Source organism: Microtus oregoni, unplaced genomic scaffold (genome assembly GCF_018167655.1).
Source record: "Microtus oregoni isolate MIOR12 unplaced genomic scaffold, Mior012 000046F_ref0000063, whole genome shotgun sequence".
Lineage (NCBI taxonomy): Eukaryota > Metazoa > Chordata > Mammalia > Rodentia > Cricetidae > Microtus > Microtus oregoni.
In genome coordinates this window covers 14,457,065-14,473,231 of record NW_024543220.1, presented here as the reverse complement: position 1 = coordinate 14,473,231, position 16,167 = coordinate 14,457,065, and the positions used below count along the sequence as shown (strand labels likewise).

Genomic DNA, 16,167 nt, shown 5'->3' with positions numbered 1-16,167 from the left:
ACCTGTAGATCAGCCAGATGTTAAAGTCATTTACTCTGACCACATAACCATCTCAATAGACACAAAGAAGGAAGGCCTTTGAAAAAAGTCAACACTCTCACAAGAAAATACTCTAGTAGACAAGGACTAAGATAGCATCCATGCAAAATTCTCACAGCTGGGCCTGGGGAGATGGGTCAGTCTGTAAGGTACCCGCTGCACAGGGTGTGAGAGCCCAAATGTGATCCCTAGCACCCCCACAAAAGCTGGGTACGGCGATGCAGGTCTGTAACCCTAGCACTGGGGGCAGGGTGAATGGGGAGTGGAGACAGATCCCTGAAGCGCATTGGCTAACTATCCTATCCAAATTGAGCTCCAGCATCCCTGAGGGATGCCAGTCATCTCACAAAAAACAAGGTGACGGCTCCTTAGAGTGACACACAAGATTGATCTCAGCTACCCGTGCATATGCACATGTGAGTGTTACACAAACCCGTACACACACTGCAGCTTTGTAGTGAAGAAAGCATTCATGCTGCAGAAGAGGGGGTCCTCTGACCTTGAGCAAATTGGCATGAGCCTCTCCCCCTCTCAACAAAAAGAGAAGGAACAGGAAAAGTACATACAGATAGAAAACAGAGGAGCAGTTGCTTCGGGCTAAGGGGGGTTGTGTGGGAGTGGGGACCGGTGTTTCTTGGGTAACAAAAATGTTGGTATTAGTTACAGTTACATAGTCCTATAATACACTAAACCTATCAGGTTGGGATTGACCAGTTGACTCAGTGGGTAAAAGGGACCTGCTGCCAAGCCTGACACCTCGAGTTTGATCCCCAGAACTATTCCTGCGGGTTGTCCTCTGACCTCCCATGCATATCACTGTGCTTGCCCCACCCTGACAGACACTAAATAAATCTTCAAAACATTTAGTTGTGTGCCAAATATGGTGGTGCATGCTTTTCATCCCAGCACTCAGGAGGCAGAAGCAGGTGAATCTCTCAGTTTGAGTCCAGCCTGGCCTACATACAGAGCTCCAGGACAGCCAGGGCTACATAAAGACCCTGTCTCAAAAACAAAACAAAACAAAAAAACCTACCCCAATAAAGATGTTGGGGTAGGAAAATGTGTGGAAGTTGGAGGGTAACTTGTAGGAGTCTGTTTTCTACCATGTGGGTCCAGGGGATTGAACTCAGGTCATTGGCTTGACAGCAAGCACCTTTACCCATGAGCCATCTCACTGGCCCCAAGTCGTATAGTTTAACTAGATGCCTTCTATGTCTATTGAGAGGAGCAGCCTGGACCAGGGCCAGTACTCGTTTTCTGGCCCACTCTATTCTGATCCCCAGAGAGGTTTCTAGGCCCGGGGACCCTGTCTTGGGGCTCCTCCAAGCACCTGAAACCTGTGTCCAGGACAGGCCCGGAGCATCAGCACCCTTGTGGAAATTTCCTGAAGCCACCTGAGTAAGTCCCACTGATTCTGAGGTTAGGGGAGCCAGCACCCACTGATTCTGAGGTTAGGGGAGCCAGCACCCACTGATTCTGAGGTTAGGGGAGCCAGCACCCACTGATTCTGAGGTTAGGGGAGCCAGCAGGCACCCTGAGCTGCCTTCTCTCTGCTCTCTCTTCCCTGCCAGGCCACTTGTGTCTTGGGTGGAGCAGAAGGTACAGGAAGGAAAGGGGGGCTCAGAGTGAGGGAGAGGGGAGAGAAAAGGCCGAAGTTGCTTAGGTGGGCAGAAGCAGCTGCCCACAGTGCTCCATCTCACACAGCAGAGACTTGGCTCTCAGACAAGCTTTATTCAGGAGTCAAGGCCACCTGGGTTCCCTGGCTCCCTGTCTTCCCACCCACAGAACCCCACTTGGGTGGGGCTTGTTCTTCACCTGCCCCTCATGGTCTGCTGTCCCAGCCTTATGGACACTCAGAGATTGGGAGCAGAGCATCCCTCTTCCACCCTGTGGGTCAGGCAGGTATCCTCAGAATCATGTCCTCTGTAAGGGGCAGGAAGGGCCCTGGTGTGCAATTTCTGGTGAGCTGGACCCCACAGCTTTTCCTTTCCAGAGGGCCTTGTTTGAGGGCTGGGGACAGGATGGAGGACACAGCAGTCAGGCGGCTACCTCTTCTCCCTGGGAAGGAGTAGGGACTTCTGCAGACACTCCTGGACTCAAAAGGCTCAAGAAAGAGCCCAAGGGACTAGAAGGGGCCAAACAGTTCCTGAGGAGGCTATGATTCTCTGTCCTTAGGCACATGTGGCCCCTAGAATCCTGCTGAAGGCAGCACCCCACCCCCACCCCCGTGGAAGAAGCACTTCTGGGGGGAGGGGGTATTGGGCTGGCACTGCTCAGTAGAGGGGAGGGAGGGTGGCAGAGAGAAGGACCTGCTCCAGAAGCTCTGGCTTCTAACTTGGAGACAGAATTCAGAACAGGCATGAGGCCAGTCTCACCAGGCCTTGCCTCTGAGTGTCCCCTTCAGAATATTCCACTCAACAGCAAAGGAGGCAGCAGCAGTCCCAGGAAAGGGCCCTGAACGTGACCAGAATTCTCCAAATCAAATCCGGCATCTGCAGAAAAGAAGGGGCTGTGGCTCGATTTGAAAAGAGCCTGACTCCATACACGGTGCAGGCAGCAGGCAGAGGAAGCATCTTCCAGATCACGCATGCTTTGCCATGCCCCAGCTGCTGGTACCAGCACAGGACACCAGCCAGGAAGGGAAGGAGGGGCTGCGGGCCTTACCTGTCAAGGGTGACTGCAGGGCCAAGGTGCGCCCACCTGTGGCATTAGCCTCGGCAGAGACACTGGGGAAGTTGGGCAGGGAGGTGGAGGCAGGGGGCCCCGAGTGGTCCAGTGAGGCCTGCGGCCCACCATGCTCCTGGGCTGGAAGAACTGGGACCACCACCTCACTGGAAACAGGCAGCTCGGCCTCTGCCTCAGGCAATTCGCCCTCTGCCCCAGGCAACCGGGCCTCTACTTCAGGCAACCAAGCCTCTACTTCAGGCAACCGGGACTCTGCTTCAGGCATTTCAGCCTCTGCTTCAGGCAACTGGACCTCTGCCTCAGGCAATTCAGCCTCTGCCTCTGGCAATTCCGCCTCTGCCTCAGGCAACTCTGCCTCTGCCTCAGCCTCCTCCTGGGCCAGGGGTAGGGACTCTCCTGTCTGTGTCAGGGATATCTTAGGGTACAGAGATTTCTCTGGGCTCATGGAGGTTGCGCTCGACTTGCTGCCTTCTTTGTCCGTAGATTTGGGGACAGGGATATGCGCTGATGTGAGGAAATTAATTGGCCCCTCATCCATTGAGGGCTGGGTGTGCGTAGTGGAAACGTAGGGGACCTCGGTCGGGAAAGATTGAGCCTCTGTTGCCATGGAGGAAGGGCCTTCCGTTGCTAAGGAAGATGGGGCTTTTGTTTCTACCGCAGGTGAGGACTCGGTTGCCAGGGAGTCCGAGACCTTTGTTACCGAGGAGAAACGTAGAGTCTCAGAGGTTGCTAGGGACGGAGTACCGGTTTCCCTGGAGCTTGGGGCTTCAGTTGCCCGGGTGATGGAAGGGACCTCAGTCACCCGTGGAGGAGAATCCTGCTCCTCTTTCGGGTTTCTTGTGGGCTCTGTTTGGCAAGGCTAAGCATTAGTGTTGCAAACGGGACCCCACCCGGCCGCGCAATGTTCCACCGGGACGCGCAAGCCACACTCCTCTGCAGCGTGTGTGCCCCTCTGGTAATGTAAATTCTCATCACTGACGCGACTCCTCCACCCACCATTTTCTCCAAGCTTCCCTTAGGGACTGAATTGGAGGCACCGCCTATTTGATCACAGACCCCGCCCACCAGCCCAAACCTTCCCGCTCAGTCACGCCCCCTGGCACGGCACTCCAGGGCCTCTGGTTCTCAACCCTCTGTAGGGACCGAAGGATGGAATCTGTCACTTGGGGCGCCAAGGTGGCGGTACAGGAAGGGCAGAAAGTCGCAGAGAGTCCCCGCCGTCGCATCTGTAGCCCCATCAACCTGCTTCTCAAGTTGGGAGTCCTGAGACTCGAGGCCACCCAGACAGTGTCGCATTCTCCCAACCCCTTCTCAGCTCTGGCCTGTCACTCACCACAGAGAGAGTTCTCGCAGTTGTAGCCAACGGGGCACTGGGAGCAAGGAGTCCCTTCCTGGTAGGGCTTGCGCCCCTTCACGTTCCCCCTGAAGGAGAAGGCATTGCTGCAGGGGAAGGTCTGCTCCTTCTTACCCATCCCCCTGGTCCCCAGAGGCACAACAGGTTAGGAGCCCACGGGGCTGCTAACTCCCACAAGTTGCTTGCTGGGGACCACAGGCTCCTTGGCATCCTCTGACTAACTAAATTAGATCTGCCATCGGAGGGACATCACAGCTGCCAGGAAGGATAGGGCCAGCCCACAGCGTCCTTGAGCTGTATCCAGGTCTGTTCTCTCCCAAACCGCCAGCCTCACGGGCACTTACGGGGGCTCATAGTTGCACACCAGCAAATGGATGTTGGCTTCCTCCACTCCGTGGAGCGACTCACAGAAGTGGGAACCACAGCCAATCCTCTCCGTCTTGCTCCAGACTACCTACAGGAGGGCAAACCCAGCAGGTTAGCTCTGGGCAGACAGTCCCTGCCACGTGTAGCTCTACTCCAGCTTTCTGTGGGTGGCTTGAAGACACTCTTTAGCCTTGGCCTTCTGAGTCAGCTAGAGGTTGGAGGTCATAGCGGCTACCCTCTCCTGTCAAACCAAGTCACCAGGCCTCTGATACACCCTGTCCACTTTCCCTGTGGCTTCTTTCTAGAGGTTCTTAGGATGCTTTTTGTTTGTTTTGTTTTTTGGGATTTCTTTTGGGCAGGGTTTCTCTGTGTAGTCCTGGCTATCCAGGAACTTGCTTTGTAGACCAGGTTGACTGAGAGAGAACTCAAGAGATCTGCCTGCCTCTGCCCCCTGAGTACTGGAATCAAGGCATGCACCACCACACCCAGCTCTGTCCTTTTAAACAAAGGGTACACTCAAAGAAGAGATGGTGGAGAGTCATAGCCACAAGGGAAGACCAAGGAAGGGCTACGCTGAACTGAAACCTTCCTCATCCCAACTCTCTCCTCCGCCAGGGTCCCTCTCACTCACTTTGTCTGCCTCTTTGGGGGAACGGGCTGGCTACTAGAACAATTTCTTCTTATATACAAAAACAGCGTTAATCCCAGCTCTGGAGACAGACACAGGCAGATCTCCGTGGGAGTTCAGGCCACCTTGGTTACCTAATGAGACCTGTCTCAACAACAAAACAAAAATGTGTGTCCTGCCATGGGTGTGAGAACACCGGGCTCTCGTCCATTTCCAGGCTCACGTTGTCTGGGGGTGGGAGGTGGGGAGGGGCCCTGCTTGTGCTATCTACGACTCCTTGGGTTCCTGTTTGGGCAGAGATGGCTCCTGGCTTCGGGTAGAGCCAGAGAGAGTTTGGTCAGTCTGGCGGCACTGTGTCTGCCGGGTGAGGTGAGTTGCAGGGTCCCAGGAGAGAGGGTGCTGGGACCTCACAACTTCCCATCTTGGGTGGGTGCTTCTGAGTATTTCCTTAAGATTAGGGCTAAAAATATCATCTCCAAAGGGCACTGAAAATGGGGAGGGAGGGATGGGAGTGGGATTCTTTTTCTGGTGTAATCATTTGTACAATAAGCATTGGGAAGAGAAAACAATTCCTTTAATTCTAATCCTAAGTGGTTTTGCTGGTGTTTGTGTGTGTGTGTGTGTGTGTGTGTGTGTGTGTGTGTGTGTTTGTTTTGTTTTTGAGACAGGGTTTCTCTGTAGCTTTGGAGCCTGTTTCCTGGCACTAGCTCTTGTAGACCAGGCTAGCCTCAAACTCAGAGATCTGCCTGTCTCTGCTTCCTGACTGCTGGGATTAAAGGCGTGTGCCACCACCCAGCTCTAATCCTAAATGTTTTTAAAACTTTTTTTTTTTTGTAAATGGGGTAGAGGGAATCCAGCTCGGTCAGGTTTGGTGGCAACTCCCTTACCCACTACTCTCATCTACCCTTTTACAGAGTTTTTTTCTAAAGCAAAAATTAAATGGGTTCGTCTATCTGCTTTATCAGTTAGGCAGATTTGAAACAGCAAATTAGACGTGAAAAACGCCAAGAGTGCTGGGCGGTGGTGGTGCACGCCTTGAATGCCAGCACTCGGGAGGAGGCAGAGGCAGGTAGATCTTTGTGAGTTCGAGGACAGCCAAGGCTACACTGAGAAACCCTGTCTCAAAAAAAGAAAAAGAGGGAAAGAAGGAGGGAGGGAGACCGAGACCCAAGAGCAACAAGTGGCAGGAAAGGGGTAAGTGGGGCGTGTGCCGCTGCTGCGAATGCTTTGGACCTCTCAGGGTCCACTGTCACCCAGGACAATCTTTGCATTCAGGAGCCCGGCGCTGTGACACCAGGCTGAAAAGGTTGACCTAGGTTGTCAAAAGATGAGCCTTTAGGAAGAGATGAAAACGATGGGGGCAGTCTGAGTGGCCTCTGCGCGCTATCTGCTGTGCACATCGTTTTCGGAGGCTCTAGGGAGAGTACCATTCTAAAGCCAGGCTGCTCCCACTGGAGCCAAAAAGCTACGAACGTGGCCCAGCACGAGGCTCCACCCAACACCCGCAGATCCTGCCCGCCCCGTCCCGGACCAGGTGGCTCCACCCAACACTAAGAGGCCTCAGCGCACCCCACCCCCGCCCAACGTGCACCTCGAGGTCGAGACCAAACTCACGCACGCACGTGGCACATCACATCACTTGGAGCCCTCCCTCTACTTCACGAGGTCCAGACCCTCTCCACACAAGTGACCCCATACTCCTGGAGGCCCCGGTCCGCCCCGCCCATCTTGCTGGCGGCCGTAGCCGACACCAAGAGACGCCCCCATCACGTGGCTGATCCAACAAGCAGAGGCCTGCCCCGCACCTGGAGGCCTCAGCCCTCACCCACCCACACCTGAGCTCAGCACGCGAGGCCCTTTGCCCTTCCTCCGCCCCACCCCCGCCTTCCTGGACCTGTCACCTGAGTGTAGTGGCCGCACATTTGGCCCGGATCGCAGGTGGCGGTGCTGAGATTGTAGTGTTCGCGCTCCTCAAACCAGTTCCCCACGGCCAGCGGCACGTCCATGCCCTCGTCGGTGATGGCGAACAAGTTCTCCCCGCGCCGCCCACGCTCCTTGTTGTGTCCCCACACGCATTTCTGCGCATAGGCCTTGGCGAAGGCGGCTAGGTCGTCGTCCCACCTCTGCAGGGCAGCCAGGGAGGCAGAACAGGGAGGTGAGGGTGGTCAGAGTAGGCTGGGGTGTCCTGGGACCTCAGTAGGCCAGAGACAGGGCTTGCCTCACCACCTCTTAGCAAGGTGACTCCCGACCTTTCTCAGAAATCTGATCCCCGTGGGTTTCAGTGGGATCGGGAGAGAGCCACCTCAGGCCTCTCTTACTCCTCACAAGGCGAGATGGGGGACTGAGGCCGAGTGTGATCTTACTTGGAGGGTTCCGTGTAGCTGGGGAGGGGGTGGAGACGCTCGGAACGTGTCCAGTGATATGCTGGAGGACTGATGGTTTGTTCTGGTCCACCCCACTGCCTAGGCCCTTCCCAGCAGGCACTCTTCCTAAGAGCTCAACTCCCTTCATCGGGTCCCTCCTCCGGATGAAATTGTGTCTGTGTGGCACACAGAAGGTCCCTCACTTCCAGTCGTCAGAGCCTTGCTTAACCCTAGGTCAATGCTCTCCATGGGCATCTCGGTGAGACGCTGGGAAAAGAGCAGTTTTGCATAGAGCCGCTCCAAAGTTCTGAAGATGCAGCCAGTGTGGGAGGTGAAGGATTGGGGCATCTGACCCCAAGGACTGAGGCAGAAGGTCTGGATCCTATTAAATTCTGTTCTTGGCCTTTCCTGGAAACGGATGCTTGGGGGGCACCATTCCAGCTTTCAGAGCCCGACAGCCAAAAAAGCAGCAAGAGCGTGGTGACAACGAGACCGTACCCACTTCCCACCCAGTCAGTGCTTTTCGGAGCAGCCGCCTGGAGCCTGAACCCGGACAGAACCACCGCTGTGCCTTAGTGACCCCTTTCTCTCCGGTCAACTTTAAAATTTTGTACATACTATTAGGTGTGTGTCTGTCGTGAGGCTAGCGCACACCCAACAGGGCCTGCACGACCTTCAGAGTTCATTGCTTGTCACTCTAGGGAGGGGACTCAGGCTTGCTCAGGCAAGCACTTTTACCTGAAGGACACCTGGCTGTCCCTGCTCTAGCCTTTGGTTTCAAATCACAGGATTGGGTAGTCCCATGGACTCTGGCAACAGTGGGGGTGGAAGCTGCGGTCAGGGACTCTAGGATGATCTGCAGGGCTCTGGGAGAGACAGGCCCCTTCTAGGGCTGACAGTACCCTGCTCTCCATCCGTCACCATGCTGGGGATTGTGGGTACTTCATAGATAGCTGTCAGTTCTTCCTGACTGAGAGGGAAGCCACCGTGGGTTTCTCAGCCTGTGGCATTGCAAGAACCATGATCCTCTGTCCTGGAAGTAGGTCTGTCCACCCTGTCATTCAGTAGTCCTGGGCACTGGGCCAGGCTAAAGCAACAGTAAGAACCAAGAAACCTGACTTCACGTAGTCATAAGTCACTTGGAGAACATAACCGCTGTGGTCAGTGGCACAGGCAACTCAGTATTGTGGGGCATGGGAAGGCTGTGTAGCCAGGCTGAGGGTGGAGAAAGAGATGGGGCTAAATGACAAGGTGCTAGCCAGGTGGGGGGCACCCTGAGCAAGGTGCACACTGGCAGCAGGGGTGTGCAGTGTCTATGGCGACTCTGGACCTCAGAGTCCAGGTAACTGATAACTAGTATCCCGGCTTCAGATTTGTCTGCAGTCCCTGGTTGCCAAGGACAACAGAGTTGAGATGGCTATGGTGCTGTAAGCACATCTCACACTTCTGTGTGGCCTGCAGAGCGGGGACTGCCATACCTAACCGTCCAGCAGGAAAAGGCTCCCTCAGAGTCACCAAGCCACAGAGGACAAGCTGAGGCTATCACCTAAACGTGGGGACCCCAGCTTTGCTGCTGTATTTCCCTGGTGACTTGGCTCTTGGCTCAGGGGTTCCAGTTCACCAGAGGGTGTCTGGGGGTGGGGTGGGGTGGGGTGCTGGACCAGTCAGACCTCTGCAAGAACGGAAAGGGATCTCACTTTATCAGTTGAAACCAGAGCAGACATCCTGTCCCAACCCTGTCATCTGATAGCATCCCTCCTGCCAGATTGGCCGCTGCCACCATCCCTCTGGCTCCTGTTGTCTGTGCCCTTCTCGCTGCCGTGAAGACAGTTTGTATTTGTGCTACATGTGTGCTTTAGACTTCACTGCATGCAGGATTACATATGTGAGATTCAGCCCACGTATGTGAATGTGTTTAAGACCTCATTTCACAGATGAGAAGTTGAGGGCCCACATGGTGACAGAAGGGGCCCTAAACCACAGTCTGGGTGCTGGAGACAGCACCTGTGGCCCTTCTCAGGCCTGCTTTCCCCTCCTCAGAGCTTCCCAGGTTCATCCAGGCTCCTCTCCTGGGGGATTGTCAGGCCATTCACAAAGAGCTTCCCCTCAGGTCAGCACATCTTGGGAAGAGTTGAGGAGGAGGCCATCAGTGTGGGGAGCCAGGGTTGAAGCCTGAGTGCCAGTCCCTCAAGCCTCAGTTTCCCCATCTAGATAATGGAGCTGCATATGAGGACCAGCATTATACAGCATTAGGAACTCTGCCGCTGGCCAGAGGAAGGGGTCTGAGAGCATCCCCACGAGGAGTGGGGTGAGGCAAAGGGTTGCGCCCAGCACCCCTCCAATCCCAGGAGGCGGGGCCCTCAGTCACACTCACCATCTGCAGCATGTCTGAGGCTGGGGGGGACACCTGGGCACGGTAGAAGTTGTGAAGCTCCACCACGGTTTGCTTCTCATCCTCCGTGAGGGCTGAGGTGGGGCCAGCAGCAGTCAGCAGCAGCAGCAGTGGGGACAGGGCTGTCGCCCAGAGGCTGCAGGAGCTATGCATGGTGGCCAGCCCTCTTAGTCTCTCCCGATCAGGGGTCTGGCGGCTGAACTTAAAAGTTCTTCCCACACAAGCACCACCCTGGCTAGGGTGGGGCGGCGGGGGCTGTGTCTGGACGCCCAGCCCGGCTCACACAATGTCTCCAGGAGGGCTGGGTGCCTTGGGTCTGGACCAGAGTTGAGTCCACTCCCCTGGAGTCCTTGGCAACAGTCTCCTTTCTCTCGGCACCGGGGCTTAGGCCAGGGGCTGTGAGCCCCATGGACCCTCCAGAGGTGTGGGCAGATCCTCAGGGGGCAATTCCAGAAACGGCTCACACCCACAAATGCTGAGGACAGGACAAGGAAGGAGTCTTATAGATCTGCTTCCCCCAGCCCCACCCCAGGATTGGGTTGGGGAAGTTGCCAGTGCCACTGAGAGAGCAAGGGAGGACAAGAGGATGTGCCCAGCTGCCTGGTCCCTAGGCCCTGGCCACGGAGATGCATGTGGTAGAACTGAGTTGTGACAGCCACATTAAGTGACTACCTCAGGTCCTCTGCAAGAGCATCAGGCACTCCCCAATGCTGAACCTTCTCTAGAGTCCCTTTTAAATGAGACTAGGAATAGCCACAGAGACAAGGAACAAGTGGAGGTGGGGGGTTGGCAGTCTCTCATTCCTCAGATGAGGTTTTCATTATGTAGCCCAGGCTAGCTACTCTCCAGTTGCTCTCCTTCTGCAATCGCAGGTGTCCCCCTCTCCATTTTTTAAAAAGATCTTCTCTGAGACATGACATGTGGAGTTGAGGTTCCTGACCAGTACAGACTTGTGAACGCTTAAGTGTGAAGACTTAAGAACGAGCCAGGCAGCAGCAGCGCACACCTTTAATCTCAGCACGAAGAGGTAGGCGGATCTCTGTGAGTTCGAGACCAGCCTGGTCTACAGAGCTAGTTCCAGGACAGGCTCCAAATCACAGAGAAACCCTGTCTCGAAAAACCAAAACCAAAAAAATAATAACTAGAATTTAAACAGACACATTTAGAAGGGGTAGCAGAAGTGGGGGGTCGGTCCAGAGAGGTCTACTCCAAAAGTGGTCTTAAGTAAACTGCCTGAAGGAAATGATGGTCCACAGGCCTCGCGCTCTGCTGTGTGGCCTTGCTCCTGCCTCAGCTGTCTACACTGAGCTAGATCCTCACCTGTTCTTCACTGTGCCTCTCCAGCCGCGGCCAGCGCTTCTGTCAGCCTGCTGCAGACTCACGGTGACAGCTGCAAACTCACACTGTCAGCCTGCTGCAGACTCACGGTGACAGCGCTTACTTGTTTGAATCCCATGGCCCTTCGGGTTCTTTCTCCCAGAAGCGGTTCTAGCACCCTCTCCACATGGCCACCTGAAGATGGTGCCACGGAGGGTGGATCCTTGGGCAAGGGAGCCACCATGGGAGGGGACATCTGGCTCCCGTGGACCACAAGCCTTTTCTGGAACCCTTGGCATCCACACCTAGGAATACTCGCTTCCTGGTGTAACATCTGCTTCCTCTCAGAGATAAGGAAAGAACCCAGGCTTTTCCATTGGGGGAATTCCCAAAGCAGGATGGATAGTCACATATAAATCTGAGCTAAGACGACACACAGACCAGGGCTGGGTGGAGCTCAGTGTCAGGGCACATGGGTTTGGTCCCCAGCACTGCAGACCACCATGAAACCAGGCAGAGGAATTTAATTAAAAAGAAAATAGTTAAAATGGCTGAACTCATTTCAGACCAGGAGCAGTGGGTTGAGACTTGACTCAGTAGACACCTGTCTGGGCTAAGACAAATTACTGACGCAGGACTGTTGTCCCAGGCCTCACGGGACAGATGGGACAAAATGATAAACTACCTTCTTCGAGAAACATGAGGCTGGGCCTGAGCCTGCAGTCAAGCGTGAGGAGGGAGGGGCACAGTCAGGGCATAGCAGGGATAGGGAGTGTGTATGACTGGCAGGGGGCCAGCTTGTGCAGGTGTTTGTGACTAGCCAGGCTCAGAGCTACTGACAGCTGGCACTGGGGACCAGGGAAGAGTGTGAAGACAAAGGAGCAGCTGAAGGAAGGGTTAGCTGTCCACAAGCAGCCCTTCCTCCAGTCCGGTCTCACGTAGCCCAGGGTGACCTCAAACTCCTGATCCTCCTGCCTCCAAATTCTGGGATTCCGAGTGAGCACCACCACTCCGAGCAAGTGTCTGCTTATCTTAGGGGTGGTCTTCCTTACACGGCACCTAGTGCACAGGGACCCAAAACTCCAGAGAAGTAAAAGAGAGTTCTGATGATAGCAGAGGTACCTGTTAGGGGATGGTATCTTCAGCTGGGTGACTTTTGTTTACGTTGCATTTGTTTAACTCTGTGAAGCTGTGTTACTGTGCCTGATTAGAACACCTGACGGTCTAATAAAGAGATGAACGGTCAATAGCGAGGCAGGAGCAAGGATAGGCAGGGCTGGCAGGCAGAGAGGATAAATAGGAGGAAAACCAAGAAGGAGAAGCAAGAGAACAAGGAGAGGAGAACCTCGGGGGTCAGGCAGGGAAAATGTTCACTCCAGTGTAGGGAGAGTGAAGAACAGAGAAAGGTGGAGATTCTCGTTGTTGAGCCGAGACTGCCTGGTTATAGAAGAGCAGAGATGGCAAGCGGCGAGTCCTCAGTGGGCCGTGGAAGCAAGTTCTTTTAAAATATGATAAAGAGTCTGGAGAGATGGCCCAATGGTTAAGAGTACTGGCTGATCTTGCAAGGATCCAAGTTCAATTCCCCAGCACCCAAATGGCAGCTCGTAACCGCCTATAACTCTAGACCCAGGGATCTAATGCCCTCATCTGAATTCTGTAGGCACCAGAAACTCTTGTGGTACACATACATGCACACAGGCAGAACACTCATGCCCAGAAAACAGTAAGTCTAACAGTCTAAAAGATAAAAACCTAACTGGTGAGTGCTGTGTACTGAATGGAGGATATACCATAGTCCACAGAAGCAAGAGATCCAGCCTGGGCTACCACAAGAAGCAGCAGTCCTTTCAAAGAGAGGGTGTGGGGGGCTGGGGTGTAACTCAGTACACTCTGTGCTTAGCATATTCTAACTTAAGGATCAAAAATTAAAAATCAATAAGGAAAGAAGGAAGATAGTGTACAGAAAGTGGGTTGAGAGGAAGGAGAGAGAAAAAGAAGGGAGGGAGGGACTGAGAGACGGGAATGAGGGAGGGACTGAGAGACGGGAATGAGGGGGGGGAGAGACTGGTGGCCCCAACATCTAAGAGACAAAAACAAAGGAAAAGGGCAGCAGTAACTGGAAACAGACACTCCCAGCAGCCCTTGAGCCACAGAAGAATGAAATGACCTGTGTGGGCTCAAGGATGAAAGGGCAAAACAAAATGCAAAGATCACCCTGAGGGGACTTCACAGGCTGGAGCGGACACACGGCAAGAAATCAACAGATACAGCCTGGAAAACTGCTTGCTTTTTTTTGGGGCGGGGGCGGGGGCGGGGGTGGGAGGGGGGGACACGGGCACACATTGTTTTTCTGTGTAGCTCTGGCTGTCCTGGAATCCACTTTGTAGACCAGGCTGACCTCCAACTCAGAAGTCCACCAACTTCTGTGTCCCAGAGTGCCAGGATTAAAGGTGTGCATCACAACCACCTGGCAAGGGAAACACTTTAAATAGAAGGCTTGAGATAGTCACAGTAAATGAAAAGTTTTGTTTGTTTTATTTTCATTTATTTATTTATTTATTTTATTTTTGAGGCAGGGTTTCTCTGTGTTGCTTTGGAGCCTGTCCTGGAACTAGCTCTTGTAGACCAGGCTGGCCTCGAACTCACAGAGATCTGCCTGCCTCTGCCTCCCAAGTGTTGGGATTAAAGGCATGTGCTACCACTGCCCGGCTTTTTTTTTAAGGCCAGCATTATAATCAAGAGAATGAGTATAGATAGACTTAAAAGCAAAAGTCCTTACACAGCTAAAGTAAGGATTCATAGCGGGGTGGTAGTGACACATGCCTTTAATCCCAGAACTCAGAAAGCAATGGTAGGTGGAGCTCCGAGTTCGAGACCAGCCTGTTCTACAGAGTGAATTCTAGTACAGCCAGGCTACACAGAGAAACCCTGTCTTAAAACAAACAAACAAACAAAAAAGAAACCCTGTCTTGAAAAAAATGAAAAACAAAAAACAAAAATTAAAAAAGTAAGGATTTCATAAACAAACCAAACAAGGCATACAAGATGGCTTAGCAGTTAACAATTGCTGCTCTTGCAGAGGACTCAAGTTAGGCTTCCAGGATCCACATCTGGCAGCTCACAACCAACTGCTAACTCCTGCTCCATGGAATCCAATGTCTTCTTCTGGCCATTGAGGGCAGATATCCATGAATACATTCAGCATATACATTCAGACACATAAAGTTAAATATATATTTAAAAATATATATTACAGAATGGGTTCTGAGAGACAGGTCCTGACTAAGAGCATTGGCTGCTCATCCAGAGACCCAAGTTTGATTCCCAGCACCCACATAAAGGCTCACAACTGTCTGAACTATGATCCCAATGGATTCAATGGCCTTTTTTGGCCTCTACAGGCACCAGACACTCACATGGCATGCAGGCAAAACACCCATACACCTAGGAATTAGTAATTAAAATAATGTGTGATTTGACAAAAAAAAAAGCCATTATTCTGAGAGGAAAATGACGCTTGGTGAAGTGTCTGCCTTGAGCACAGCGTCCAGAGTCTCATCAGGAGCCTAAAGAACGCATCACGCTGGAGGAATGTGCAGTTGTAAAACCTAGCTTGAACGGGGCTAAAAAGGACGTACTAATATGTTATCATGGGATGGGAGTCATAACTTGTAGTTAACACTAGTTTGAGGGTGTCGCGGAGCTCTCTCCTGGCACATGTGAGGCATGCCCCCAGCATCACAACCAATCTCTCTAATTTAAAAAAATATATTTTTCATATAAATATATATATATATATATTATTCTTTAGATTATTTTTTGTGGGGGGGTTGTCTGCATGTATGTCTGTGTACCATGCACATGCCTTGTGCCCATGAGGCCAGAAGAAGACTTCAGGTCCCCTGGAACTGGAGTTACAGTTCCGAGAGTCCATGTGGGTACCAGGAGTTGAACTTGGGCCAGCCGGTGCTCTTAACCAGAGTCCTCTCTTCAGCCCTCTTTCTTATTTTTACTTTTGTTTCCCACTTATTTTTATTTGAGACACTCACATATTCTAGACCGGCTGCGGCCAAGGATGATCCTGAACTTCTGGTCTTCCTGCCTCCACCCCGAGTGCTGGGGTTCCCTGTGTGCACTGTTTATACAGGGCTGGGGCAGAATCCAGGTCTCTGTGTGAGCTGGGTGTCTTAGGATCTCTGCTGCTGTGACAAACACCATGGCCTAAGCTGTGGGGAGGAAAGGGTTTACCTCAGCTCACAGCTGCAGTCCATCACCAAGGGAAGTCAGCAGGAACTCAAGGCAGGAGCTTGTGCAGAGGCCATGGAGGGGTGCTGCTTACCGGCTTGCTTTCATGACTTGCTCAGTCTGCTTTCTTTCTTTTCTGTTTTTCTGAGACAGAGTTTCTGTATAACAGTCCTGGCTGTCCTGGAACTCACTTTGTAGACCAGGCTGGTCTTGAACTCTCAGAGATCCACCTATCCCTGCCTCCCAAGTGCTGGGATCAAAGGCGTGCACCACCACTGCCCAGTCCCAGGCTGCTTCCTCATAGCATCTAGGACCACCTGCCCAGGGGAAGCAACCCCCACATTGAGCTGGACCCCCTCCCACCAATCTTCATTCAAGAAAATGTCCCCTAGGCTTGCCTACAGGTCAACCTGGTGGGGAAAATTTCCTCAATTGATTTTCCCCCTTCCTAAATGATCTTGCTTGTCGATAAGCTGACTTAAAGCTAGCTAGCACTGTAGTCAAGGCCTACATCTCCTGTCCCTTAAAATAACTGTATGCACGAGCAAGTATCTGGATCCAATGCTACAGCTTCCATAGAACCCAGACAGAACTTGGGGCACTTGTTTCATAGCTGCCAATAGCTGACTCATAAGTTCATGCTGGGCAAAAGCCTCAGAAGACCCCACTCAACACAGAAGGAAATGATGGCGTTACTGACATCAGGATTTGATGTAAAGCCACTGCCAGCATATGACCTCATCCCTGTAAAAGGATTCACAGTGGAGCATAGGAGTGA

At 52.9% G+C, this 16,167-nt stretch overlaps 1 protein-coding gene across 4 annotated transcripts; it reads right to left on the bottom strand.

The window, feature by feature from the left end:
* Nucleotides 1-1,760: 1,760 nt before the first annotated feature.
* On the bottom strand, nucleotides 1,761-10,025 carry Pi16 (peptidase inhibitor 16). Of its 4 annotated transcripts, none has more exons than XR_005972582.1 (7): nucleotides 9,810-10,024; nucleotides 6,974-7,195; nucleotides 4,423-4,532; nucleotides 4,058-4,146; nucleotides 2,704-3,570; nucleotides 2,349-2,531; nucleotides 1,761-2,049 (listed from the first exon to the last, which is right to left on the bottom strand). XR_005972582.1 is itself a non-coding variant. In XM_041634888.1 (7 exons), the coding sequence occupies exons 1-6, from the start codon at nucleotides 9,978-9,980 to the stop codon at nucleotides 2,440-2,442; spliced, it is 1,551 nt and encodes a 516-aa protein (XP_041490822.1). In that variant the 5' UTR covers nucleotides 9,981-10,025; the 3' UTR covers nucleotides 1,761-2,049; nucleotides 2,415-2,439. The 4 variants fall into 4 exon arrangements, 3 of the variants coding, with proteins under 3 accessions (XP_041490822.1, XP_041490821.1, XP_041490820.1); XM_041634888.1 differs by having other exon boundaries at nucleotides 2,415-2,531; nucleotides 9,810-10,025; XM_041634887.1 differs by having other exon boundaries at nucleotides 1,761-2,097; nucleotides 2,415-2,531; nucleotides 9,810-10,023.
* Between the last annotated feature and the right edge of the window lie 6,142 nt (nucleotides 10,026-16,167).